Source organism: Pelophylax lessonae (genome assembly GCF_965119305.1).
Source record: "Pelophylax lessonae genome assembly, chromosome: 2".
Taxonomy (NCBI): Eukaryota; Metazoa; Chordata; class Amphibia; order Anura; family Ranidae; genus Pelophylax; species Pelophylax lessonae.
The window spans coordinates 715,312,296-715,325,833 of record NC_138769.1 but is presented as its reverse complement, the minus strand read 5'-3'; the positions used below and the strand labels follow the sequence as shown (position 1 = coordinate 715,325,833).

The following is a 13,538-nucleotide window of genomic DNA, read 5'->3' as shown; positions in this document are numbered from 1 at the left end:
CACAGTAGGCCCAGGACCGGTGCCAACACCCTGGTAAACACCCTGGGTGCCGAAGTGAGACCGAAAGGTAACGCCACAAACTGGTAGTGGTCCCCTGTGATAGCAAACCGAAGGTACCGCTGATGACCCTCGAAAATAGGGATGTGCAGGTACGCATCTTTCAGATCTACCGAAGCCAGGAATTCTCCTAGACTCAAGGAGGCCACAACCGAACGGAGAGACTCCATTCTAAACTTCCGAACACGCCCGAAGCGGTTCAGCGCTCGCACGTCCAGAATAGGACGCACTTTGCCCTCCTTCCTGGGCACAGTGAACAGATTCGAACATAAAAACCCCCGAAACCTGTCCCGATGAGTTACCGGGACAAACGCTCCCTGAGCAAGCAGGTCCTGCACCGCGTGATGCAAGTCCTGCAGACGCCCCAGAAGCAGATGAAGACTGGAGGGAAAGAATCTGTCCGCCGATCGGGAAAGGAATTCGATCTGGAAGCCCGATCGAACAATTTCCTGGACCCACCTTCCGATAGCCGGAGCAGCCAAGGTCGGAGTAAACCGCGCAAACGTCCCCCCACCCCTGAAATGGGTGAGGGCGCCCCTTCAGGTAGAGGCGGATTGACCCGCCATTGCCGGACTCCTGCTCACCTGCCCAGGGCTTCTTCTGGGTGCCCTGGGCCTGGAAGGTCTTGCCCTTGGGATGGGCCCGAAAGGCACGAAAGGACCCCCCGATTAGAACCAGACGCAGAACCCAGCCTGCCTCGAAAAGACTTGGTCTTCGGGTTCTGGGGCATCATAGAGCACATGCCCCCCGTGACGCCTGTTACCAGGGTGTCCAATGCCTCGCCAAAAAGGCGAGAGCCATCATAGGGAGAATCAGCAACTGTCTCCCTTGAGGACTGGTCGGCCGACCAGCTCTTCAGCCAAATCAGTCGCCATTGAAGCACCGCGACACTAGAGAGGCGAGCCACTAAGGGAGCCTCGGCCAAGGCTGCATCACACAAGTACATGACGCCTTGGTGGATTTGATCCACCAATTTCAGCCGGGCAGGTGTAACACCAGCAGACACAAGATTGCGCTTAAGCATCCTAGTCCAAGCAGCAGCCGCCTAAGCCACCAGAACGGACGCGAAAACGGGTTTGAGCAATGAACCCGCCACCGCATAGGAATGGCGAGATAGGGACTCCAACCGCCGGTCCGTGGGACCCCGGAAAACTGGGGCATCCCAAGTAGGAACCAAGGTAGCCTTGTTCAGCACGGCAACAGTGTGATCCACCTGTGGAGGCACACACCATCGTGATTCCGTAGCCGGATCAAAAAGGATAAAGCAACCCAAACCGACTAGGTACCAGGAATGGACGTTTTAACGTGCGCCACTGTTCATTAACAGTGTCATGGAATTCTTCTGGGCAGGGAAAAACCTGCGCAGACTTGCGGGTCCTGTGCGTCCCAAACGGGGACACAACGCCCGGAGGACAGGGCTCATCCTCTAAATGTACGGTGTCCTTAACAGACACAATCAAAGCATCCATGGTCGCCCGTACTGCAGGCGACCCCGGGGAGGGGGTATCAACCCCTTCCATCTCAGCCTCCTCCTCAGACCCCAAGGGGTCCAAGGATGAGCGGGACCCTGAAAAGGGCACGCTCGCAGCAGCAGCAGCAGCCAAGTCCCCATCTGAATCAGAAGAGAGAGAGAGACAATCTGGGACTCCTACTCGCAGCCCGTTCAGACATCAGCAGTTCCTTATTCGCCACCGCAATTAGAGCGGGGCGCAGCGGGGCCACAGGAGAACTGGGACCCCCCCACTAGAGCTGGAGGAAACTTGCTTTCCTGAGAATCCATGGCTCAAGTTATCAGAAAACAAACTACAGTGCAAAAAAGATGTACTGTCCCCTTTAACAGCGCAGCGGTGTGCGCAGCCCACCGCTACTGCAACAGTGATGAAAGATGCCCAAAAGGAGAAAAGAAACTGAGCTAGAAGCGATATACAGAGGGAAAAAATGAGAGTGATAACCTGCAGAGCCCGCAGAGCGTTGCTACCAGTGTCCTTGCTGCTGATGGAATGCTGCTGGAGAGGGCTGGACTAAGCCAGGCCCCGGGAAAATGGCTGCCCCATAGGAATGCATTGGAGGCTACGCCAAAATGACATGTATAATCGCCCCAGAGGAGCTATACACGTGTGCCCACAGTAAATATGGCGGACCGCGCGAATTTGCCCCGCTGCGGTCGCCGCACAAGCACAGACGTCTGCACCCAAGGTGACACAGGGACAGGGACCCCCGGCAAACATACAAATCTGCACAAGCGAACCCCGCAGGGATCGCACAGGGAGTCACACAGGCACAGACATAGACATGGGGACACACAGCAACACAGACTGCCACCCCAGACAGAGGCCCCACACAGAAAAGTACTTACCTGTACCAGATGGCGTGGGGGAGCCTCTATGCACGGATAAACCTCTGTCCTCATCTGACAGGGAGTGCCGTGAGCCAGGGACATTACGCTGCAGCATCGCAGACGAGTCCTGTGAGGTAGCCACCTCACGGCTGCATCCCTGCAGCGAACAGGGATGGGTCGTTCGTAATGCCAGGGCGAACCATAGCTGAATGCTCGATGGCGGGCTGGGGGTCCATCTGACCCTCTGTGCCCTGGAAAACCAGGGCGGTCAGTCCGAATCCCAGCACCGCAAGATAAATCTTCATCCGAATAGAAGACTAACACTAGAGCTGACAAAATAAACAGCTAGTAAAGTAAGAGAAAAACTAACATTTTCAAAGAAAATCAAATAAAAGATTAGGAAGGCTGAGACTGAAGCCCCAGCACAAGGGAAGCCTGACTATTCCTGATGCTAGGCAAACTAAAACTGAGTTGGGAGTGGTGATGCAGGGGGGGTATTGACCGGATGGGACAGCCCCCATGGGTGTGTATATGCTAATGCCTTTTGTCTTTTGACTAAGTCTATATGCCTAGCTATTCCTACGGATAGGAAGTCAATACCCAATAGTTATGACTTAGAGGAGGAGGCGACTGTCGGAGGACGTAAGAGAAAAAAATTTAAAAAATAAATTAATAATAATAACCACACTCCCTATCCACTTACCTTTAAGCAAAGGTAACTGGACAGGGAGATGAAGCCTGCAAAAACTTCCCTCTCATCTCCTCTTAGGAAGGAGATGGGAATGCATTAACAGGCAGTGTAAACAGTCATTACTCCCGGCCACCACAAGAGGGCGCCAGTTCCCCAGCCTCTCTCATCTCACAGAAGAAGGCCAAAAAGCCGGGGGCCTCAATTTTTCGGACGGCGCGGAAGTCCGTGCACTCGGGGAGGAGGTGGGGGCGCAAAAGGGACAGGACACCTCCTGCAGGGCACCCCAAGCGCCAGGTCGCTAATTCTAGTCGCAAATGCGACCTGGCGCCCGGGGTTTGTCGAGCCCTGCATAAAGGGATACATTTTTCTTCAGCTTTTCTTGCACTAAAAGGTGCCAATCAGGCTGCGTTTAGACTGGTGCGAACACAGACATCGCATGCGATTTGCACCGCATTGCTGTGTCGGTAACATGCAATGCAAATTCAGTCACACAGTTTGTATGGCTGAATTCACATCACATTCGGTCCAAAAACAGTACAGGTTCCTTTTTTGGTACGCACTGGAATTGGGTTGCATGAGTGTTCACCGCCACGTGATTCGATTCATATACCATTTCACAGTTCGCACTGCGATCTGGGGGTGTCATAAACTTTACATTGACGCCCACAGCAGTTCACAGATGTCAGTGTAAAATGTCTGCAATTCAGATGCAATGCGGGAACCAGCACCGGATTTCTGGGGTTTCCCACATCGGACCAGTGTGAACCCAGCCTAATGGCCGAGAATAAATTCATATTCATTTAAATTGAAAACAATAAAAAGTCGAATACAATTAAATATAAAAATATAAATATTTTTTAAAAACTGTCATTTTTGGTTTTTGGCCAAGTGCATCCTGCATTTTCGGTACCAAAATTTCCATTCTGGGCACCTCGAAAATCAACCAGTTCAGTTATTTCCATGAACTATAATTGAGGTCAGACATCTGGCAGTACAAATCCCTTGACTGGTAATACCATTTCCATAAATGTCATTCAACAGTTTTCCCAACACACTGCTGGGCCCGAGCACACATTACCTTCAGCAGACCCACTTTACACTCCACACTCATCTCCAAGTATCCTTTCTTCTCCATCTCCCAGGCCCAGGTACTGTTATAGTCCTGACAAATCTGGAATTATAAAAACAGAAAATAAAATATGACTTGCTATAAAATTCTTTAGAAAAAAAAACAGCTCAATTTGTACAACACGCCCAAAACTTACAACCGTCCCCTAGACATAATAGCATTTGAACCATCACGCTATACTTCATTCAGCATGTGATTGTACTTCTTGCATCAGATTAAAGCTTACCAACCCTCAGATGTGATGGGGCATTAGTTCTATCCCACATTTCCACGTGGTGATCCAGTAAGTCTGTTTTTCAAAAGAACAAGCTCTCTTACAGATGTAGCAGTTAGAGGGATGAGACAAACCATTTATCACTGACAAGGGTGCCTACTATCAGCATTTATTTATGTAAAACCCTAATCCCAAAGGCCCTGTTCACACCTGAGTCTCAAAACGCCCATCAAGCAAAATCCCATTTATTTCAATGGCCCAGTGTTCACATCTGAGCGTTTTGTCTCCTCAGGCATGAATGGAGCCAAAAGAAAAGAATAAATAAATAAAAAATCTGTTGGAACTACTTGCGAGCTGGAGTTTAGTTTCAATTCGTTAGTGTATCTAAATCTGCTAGTAAATCTAACCTTTTACCAGAGAAAAGGTGCAGAAACTCCCCCCCTTCTGAGTCACCCCTTGTCTTCGCCCCCTACCCACCTCAGAGCACCGTCCCTTGGTTCCACCCCCTACCCACCTCAGAGCACCGTCCCTTGGTTCCACCTCCGAGCACCGTCCCTTGGTTCCACCCCCTACCCACCTCAGAGCACCGTCCCTTGGTTCCACCCCCTACCCACCTCCGAGCACCGTCCCTTGGTTCCACCCCCTACCCACCTCCAAGCACCGTCCCCTTGGTTCCACCCCCTACCCACCTCCGAGCACCGTCCCTTGGTTCCACCCCCTACCCACCTCCGAGCACCGTCCCTTGCTTCCACCCCCTACCCACCTCCGGAGCACCGTCCCTTGCTTCCACCCCCTACCCACCTCCGGAGCACCGTCCCTTGGTTCCACCCCCTACCCACCTCCGGAGCACCGTCCCTCGGTTCCACCCCCTACCCACCTCCGGAGCACCGTCCCTTGGTTCCACCCCCTACCCACCTCCGGAGCACCGTCCCTTGGTTCCACCCCCCTACCCACCTCCGGAGCACCGTCCCTTGGTTCCACCCGCTACCCACCTCCGGAGCACCGTCCCTTGGTTCCACCCCCTACCCACCTCCGAGCACCGTCCCTTGGTTCCACCCCCTACCACCACTTTTAGTGAATTCATAAATCAAATATTCTGTGATAATTTCTATAGATTTTATCAACAAGAAAAGCAGCAAAATAGATCCCAAGCAGCCAGAAAAGAATAGACCTCTCTACACTCTCAGCAACAACTGACCCACCAGGAATATAAACCCCTCCCAGCAACAATAGACTTCTACACTCTCAGCAACAACTGACTCACCAGGAATATAAGACCTCTCCCAGCAAAAATAGACCCCCCCACACAAAAAAAGAACCCCACCAGCAACAATAGATCGCCGGATGGCAAATCATCAAAAGACAACCCATAACCCCCTGCCATTACATACATTCAGTGCTGGAGGTGCCGCTGTTCTATCAGAATACCGCTACCTATCAGATTCTGCAACTGGAAGTGTTGTTCGGACGAAAACTTACTGCGCATGTGCCATGCGTTCCAACATGGCCGCTATGCGTTCCAATAGGTTTCCTAATGTGACAGAACATGAAGTGGCGGATATCTTCTTACACCCACACAAGTCTTGAATTTTACATTTATTTTAGCAGTAAACTCATCTTATATACTGAATCAGTATTACATTTGTATTATTATTGTAATATATTTTAAATATAGCGAGTAACCTGCAGGTAGAAACGGCCATCTTGGTACACCCCGCACTGCTCAGCAACAAACTAATTATATAGTGAAATAGATTTCACTCGGTCGCGGTCAAATAGTCTATTTCAGTATATAAGGGGAGTTTTCTGCTAAAATAAATGTAAAATTCAAGACTTGCGTGGGTGTAAGAAGATGTCCACCTCTCTTTCATGTTCTGTCATATTAGAAAACCTATTGGAACGCATAGCGGCCATGTTGGAACGCATGGAGCAAGCGCCGTAAGTTTGTCTCGTCCAAACGTCACTTCCGGTTGCAGAATCTGATAGAACACCGAAACTGGCTTTCCCCTGAAAAAAAGCCCTGCATCCAACACTCCCTTCCCCCCAGACTAACAATGCCACTGTCCATCTTCATCCAGAGTGAGGGGCACTCTAATAGGTGTGTTACTGGCCAGATCACCAGGTGAGCAACAGCGGGAAGGAAAACGAATGCAGCCAACATATCGAATGATTGGTAAGCTGCAACAATATATTACATACATTTTGTGGTTTTGTACCACTTAAAACTTTTTTTTCCGCATATACAAAACATCTAATTTCTTTTATTTTAGGGGGGGGGGGGGGGGGAAAGAGATCCAATGAGTTGCATTGTTATAAAAGTGTATATATATATATATATATATATATATAAATATATATATATATAAGGCCTGTACGATATTGGAAAAAAAATATATTGCGATATTTTTTTTCCAACGATATATATTGCGATATTGAGGGACCCGTCAATCCATGCTAAAGTCAACAAGGGATTGGGAAGGATGCTGGGAATGGAAATCATGAAGCATGCAGGCAGCCTTCTAAATTTTAATTGCAGATACAGGGCACTGGGCAGGTCAGGGTTAATAACGGTACTCAAATCAATTACTCAGTGACAGTGTGGATTATTCAGTGAGTCTCACAGTAAATAAAAACTAGAAAGATCCGCGCTTAGGATAGAAAATAAAGAACTAGGGATAGATAGATAGATAGATATATATATATATATATATCTATTTTATAGAGAAATATAAAGGCGGTTGGCTGCAGCCCACTTCAGAATATATCCCTGGAAGGGGTTATATAATAGATTATAAAAAGGAAGAGGAAGTGATTGGCGCTGCCAGTATATATGTGAAATACAATAAATAATCTATACCGACATGGTGTGTATACAAAAAGGGAAAAGTAGATGTATGTATGTATATGTAGAGGAAAATAAATTATTAATATATAAATCACCTCTGAATTATTAATAATTTATTTTCCTCTACATATACATACATACATCTACTTTTCCCTTTTTGTATACACACCATGTCGGTATAGATTATTTATTGTATTTCACATATATACTGGCAGCGCCAATCACTTCCTCTTCCTTTTTACTTTCACAGTGGTGGTGGTAGGAGGAGGCTGGAGCGGTGGACTAGGAGCCGGGAAAGGAGCACAGCCGCATACACTGACTCACTCGTGCACTGCAGCCCGCCCCACGCGTTCAGTGAGTCTCACTCTCCGCCCTAGTTTTTTCAATGGCACATTCAGGGAACCAATCATGCCGTGAGTAGCGGCACAGCAAACCAATCAGGTGTGCAGGCACGCGTGATTGGTTAGCTGTGCAGCTGCTCACGGCGTGATTGGTTCCCTGAATGTGCCATTGAAAAAACTAGGGCGGAGAGTGAGACTCACTGAACGCGTGGGGCGGGCTGCAGCCTGCAGTGGGATGGATGTGTGAGTTCTCCTCCCGAGTCCCTGCCTAACGGAAGTCTGCGAGTCCTCCTCCGAGTCCCTTCCCCTTGCTATGCAAAATATCGTGACCCCGGCGATATGAATATCGCCTACGGCCGCAGAACGATAGTCGATATCATATCGACTATTGTTCAGCCCTAATATATATATATATATATATATATATACATATACATACACATACACACACACACACACACACACACACACACACACACACACACAGTGCCTTGCGAATGTATTCGGCCCCCTTGAACTTTGCGACCTTTTGCCACATTTCAGGCTTCAAACAAAAAGATATAAAACTCATTTTTTTGTGAAGAATCAACAACAAGTGGGACACAATCATGAAGTGGAACGAAATTCATTGGATATTTCAAACTTTTTTAACAAATAAACTGAAAAAAATTATTCAGCCCCTTTACTTTCAGTGCAGCAAACTCTCTCCAGAAGTTCAGTGAGGATCTCTGAATGATCCAATGTTGACCTAAATGACTAATGATGATAAATAGAATCCACCTGTGTGTAATCAAGTCTCCGTATAAATGCACCTGCACTGTGATAGTCTCAGAGGTCCGTTTAAAGCGCAGAGACCATCATGAAGAACAAGGAACACACCAGGCAGGTCCAAGATACTGTTGTGGAGAAGTTTAAAGCCGGATTTGGATACAAAAAGATTTCCCAAGCTTTAAACATCCCAAGGAGCACTGTGCAAGCGATAATATTGAAATGGAAGAAGTATCAGACCACTGCTATTCTACAAAGACCTGGCCGTCCCTTTCAGCTCATACAAGGAAAAGACTGATCAGAGATGCAGCCAAGAGGCCCATGATCACTCTGGATGAACTGCAGAGATCTACAGCTGAGGTGGGAGACTCTGTCCATAGGACAACAATCAGTCGTATACTGCACAAATCTGGCCTTTATGGAAGAGTGGCAAGAAGAAAGACATTTCTTAAAGATATCCATAAAAAGTGTCGTTTAAAGTTTGCCACAAGCCACCTGGGAGACACACCAAACATGTGGAAGAAGGTGCTCTGGTCAGATGAAACCAAAATCAAACTTTTTGGCAACAATGCAAAACGTTATGTTTGGTGTAAAAGCAACACAGCTCATCATCCTGAACACCCCATCCCCACTGTCAAACATGGTGGTGGCAGCATCATGGTTCGGGCCTGCTATTCTTCAGCAGGGACAGGGAAGATGGTTAAAATTGACGGGGAGATGGATGGAGCCAAATACAGGACCATTCTGGAAGAAAACCTGATGGAGTCTGCAAAACACCTGAGACTGGGACGGAGATTTGTCTTCCAACAAGACAATGATCCAAAACATAAAGCAAAATCTACAATGGAATGGTTCACAAATAAACATATCCAGGTGTTAGAATGGCCAAGTCAAAGTCCAGACCTGAATCCAATCGAGAATCTGTGGAAAGAACTGAAAACTGCTGTTCACAAACGCTCTCCATCCAACCTCACTGAGCTCGAGCTGTTTTGCAAGGAGGAATGGGCAAAAATGTCAGTCTCTCAATGTGCAAAACTGATAGACATAACCCAAGCAACTTACAGCTGTAATCGCAGCAAAAGGTGGCGATACAAAAAGGGGGCTGAATAATTTTGCACGCCCAATTTTTCAGTTTTTTATTTGTTAAAAAAAGTTTGAAATATCCAATAAATTTCGTTCCACTTCATGATTGTGTTCCACTTGTTGTTGATTCTTCACAAAAAATTACAGTTTTATATCTTTATGTTTGAAGCCTGAATGTGGCAAAAGGTCGAAAAGTTCAAGGGGGATGAATACTTTCGCAAGGCACTGTATATATATATATATATATATATATATATATATATATATATATATATATATATATATATATATATATATATATATATATATATATATATATATATATATATATATATATATTTTTTTTTTTTTTTTTTTTTATTGGTTTCTTGCCATTTCATATTCACAGCAGAGTATTTTAAAAAAAAAAGTGCGGGAATAAAAGAAAACCCAAACATTTATACTCCCCTAGATGGCTGCAGCATTGGCCAGATGCTGCATCTATTTCCCACTGCCTTTACACTGAGAACTGAGCGATCAAAGACCACTTATCGCTCCCCTCCCGGTCCTTGTAATGACAGCCGAGCGGCTTCTCAGCCGCATCGGTTGTCATTACAAGACAGCCGACCGTCGGCTATGGACGCCGGTACCGGTGTGATTCCTCTATCTGCAGGCATCACTCCGGTACAGCACTTTCCCTAAATATCACCAATATCGGTAACCTCCGGGGCCGATTCCGAGATATCGGGGGAAAGTGCTCACTTTTAAGTTGCAGCTTTGAATTGGTGGATTTAGCGCAGTTATTTGTGTGATTATTGTGAGCACCAAAAAAAGCTCTATTTCTGAAAAAAAAAATAAAAAAAGATTCTATAAATTGTGTTTGGGTACAATGTTGCATGACCGCTCATTACCAGGTAAAATTTTACTAAACCCAGGAGCCTGCATTCACCATATCTGGTCTCCCACAGTACACAGAACGTGGAAATGCGATAGTTTTGGTAAATATAAACTGCTAAATACCTTTTTTAGCAGTATTTTGCAGTCTTGTGACTTCTATCAGTGTCTGGTTAAAGCTTGTAGGAGAAGTTATCATTCTCCTCTGACTGTCCTATGAGGCTGCAGGACCTCTGACCCTCTGTCAGAGGTCTTCAAACTATGGCCCTCCAGTTGTTCAGGAACTACAATTTCCATCATGCCTAGTCATGTCTGTGAATGTCAGAGTTTTACAATGCCTCATGGGATGTGTAGTTCCGCAACAGCTGGAGGGCCATAGTTTGAGGATCCCTGCTCTATATGGACAGTGCTGATTGGCCCTGTGCTGATCACATGCACTCTCCCAAGAAGAAAAAAAAAAAAAAATAATAACTCTCTAGCAATACACAACAAACAGTAACTGTAAGGTTCTGTAATGTTAGGAAATAAATTGGGGACATTCGAAGAAGGTGAGTAACAGAGAAGACAGGATCAAACAGTCTTTTTACACAATGCACAGTATTCACCCCCTAGGTTTTACAGTGAGTATAACAAGTTGTAACGCTCCTGCGTTTTTGTTCTAGTGAGCTGGATTTGCAGCTGCAGAATCTCCACTCAGTAGTCGTGTAGAGATGTGTTGAATTACCAGATCCAACTCTCCAGACTCATCATTGTGGCCCGGCCTGCTTCAGCATGCAAATATACATACACTCAATAAGATGTTCCTGGAGTGATAGGATGTATACGATAGTATAGAGGTGATGTGCTGAAGGAACAGGCGTGAGCAGTGATAGCAATGATAAGCACTTGATAGTAATGTTCAGGAGAGTAGTAGACGGTAATAGGTAGGATGCAGATAGGTTAGTAATCATGTATGGTAACAGGTGGTAGGGGACAGCAGATGATATATACAGGAGAGACTAACCTAGTGCAAGGATATGGATGGTAGTAGACTTAAGAGCTAGCAATCTATGTAACAGTGCAGATGATAGAATAGTAATGCATAGATAGTAACAGTCCTTAGTGTGCAGAAGTAGATAGTGTAAGTTTGTTATGAAGGAATCCCCTGTGGGGTACTTATAACTAGTGAGGTTAGTAAGCAGAAGGGTCCGGTAGTAAGAGAGTGATCCGGTAGCGAGATACGGGATCAATCGCGAGGTTCCGGTCTGTTCCAGGTAAGGAAATTAGCTGGAGGCTCCGGCAGCATAAGACAAGGCTGTTAAGCATGCGGTTTGAACGAACAACCTGTGAGAGAAAGCCGGCGATTGAAATAGCCGCTCAGAGCGGCGCTCAGTGATGATGTCATGCGGCTTAAAGGTATATGCGTTCCACCTAACTGAAAAGGTGGGACGCAATATGCAAAGGAAAATGGGCAATAAGGGTACCGAAGGTACCAGAATCTTACACAAGTATGCTTTACTGCATTTACAGCCTGAGTAGCGCAGTGCTGAATAGCAAAAAAAAATGGTCTGATCATGAAGTGGGTAAAACCCCAGAGGTCAAGTAGTTCAGGAACAAATTGAAAGTGATACTAAATCGAGTGCCCCCACAGCAAGCAGCTTGCTATGGGGCACCCAAGCTGAGTAACAGCTCCCTGTGTCTATTCAGACATGGAGCCGTGACCCGCCCCCTCTCTCTCCTGATTGGCTGACTTTGATTGACCGCAGCGGGATTGATAGCAGCGGGAGGCAATGGCGCCACGCTGCTGTCTCAGCCAATAAGGTGGGGAGTCCTGGGCAGCTGGGACACTCCAACATCGCTGGATAGAGAAGGGATCAGGTAAGTATTGTGGGGGCTAAAGGGGGACTGCAGCACACAGAAGGCTTTTATAGCTTAATGCATAGAACGCATTAGGATAAAACCTTCTGCCTTTACAATCCCTTTAATGCATAGAATGCAAAGAACCTTCTGACTTTAGAACCACTTGAAGTGTGCATACACACTATATTACCAAAAGTATTGGGACGCCTGCCTTTACACGCACATGAACTTTAATGGTATCCCAGTCTTAGTCCCTAGGGTTCAATATTGAGTTGGCCCTCCCTTTGCAGCTAAAACAGCTTCAACTCTTCTGGGAAGGCTGTCCACAAGGTTTAGGAGTGTCTATGGGAATGTTTCACCATTCTTCCAGAAGTGCATTTGTGAGGTCAGGCACTGATGTTGGAATGAAGGCCTGGCTCAAAGGCTCCTCTCAAATTCCTCCCAAAGGTGTTTTATCAGGTTGTGGTAAGGACTCTGCGCAGGCCAGTCAAGTTCCTCCACCCCAAATTCGCTCATTCATGTCTTTATGGACCTTGCTTTGTGCACTGGTGTGCAGTCATGTTGGAACAGGAAGGGGCCATCCCCAAACTGTTCCTACAAAGTTGGGAGCATAAAATTGTCCAAAATGTCTTGGTATGCTGACGTCTTAAGAGTTCCCTTCACTGGAACTACGGGGCCAAGCCCAACCCCTGAAAAACAACCGCAACACCATAACCTCCCCACCCCACTACCAAATGGTTTGGACCAGTGCACAAAGAAAGGTACATAAAGACATGGATGAGCAAGTTTGGGGGGGACTTGAGTGGCCTGCACAGAGTCCTGACCTCAACCCAATAGAAGACTTCGAGCCAGGCCTTCTCGTCCATTATCAGTGTCTGACCTCAAAAATGCGCTTCTGGAAAAATGGTCAAACATTCCCATAGACACACTCCTAAACCTTATGGAAGAAATGGACTGGATGGCAGCACTCCAAAAAATGTAGTCCTTTATTGAAGAAAAAAAAAAATGCAGAAATACATGAAGGATGATCATACCACAGCGGAGATGACGCTGGCAGCTAACACGTTTTGCACCCAAGCTGGTGCTTAGTCATAGCTCATTGAGCTATGACTAAGCACCAGCTTGGGTGCGAAACGCGTGCACCTGGATTTCCTCTGCGAGGCTGAACTTTAAAAACAGAGGCTTTTTGTCCTGGAGCAACACAGTGTCTTGCTTGCGTTTTGGATTGACACTCCTAAACCTCGTGGACAGCCTTCCCAGAAGAGTTGAAGCTGTTATGGCTGCAAAGGGTGGGCCAACTCAATATTGAACACTACGGACTAAGACTGGGATGCCATTAAAGTTCATGTGCGTGTAAAGG

At 46.6% G+C, this 13,538-nt stretch overlaps 1 protein-coding gene across 1 annotated transcript in view; it reads right to left on the bottom strand.

The window, feature by feature from the left end:
- The window catches only part of RSF1 (remodeling and spacing factor 1), a 118,577-nt gene that overhangs the window by 74,125 nt on the left and 30,914 nt on the right, over positions 1-13,538 (bottom strand). The window contains exon 3 of the mRNA XM_082245298.1: positions 4,165-4,257. Within this exon, the coding sequence (XP_082101424.1) occupies positions 4,165-4,257 (93 nt within the window). The remainder of the gene's footprint in view (positions 1-4,164; positions 4,258-13,538) is intronic.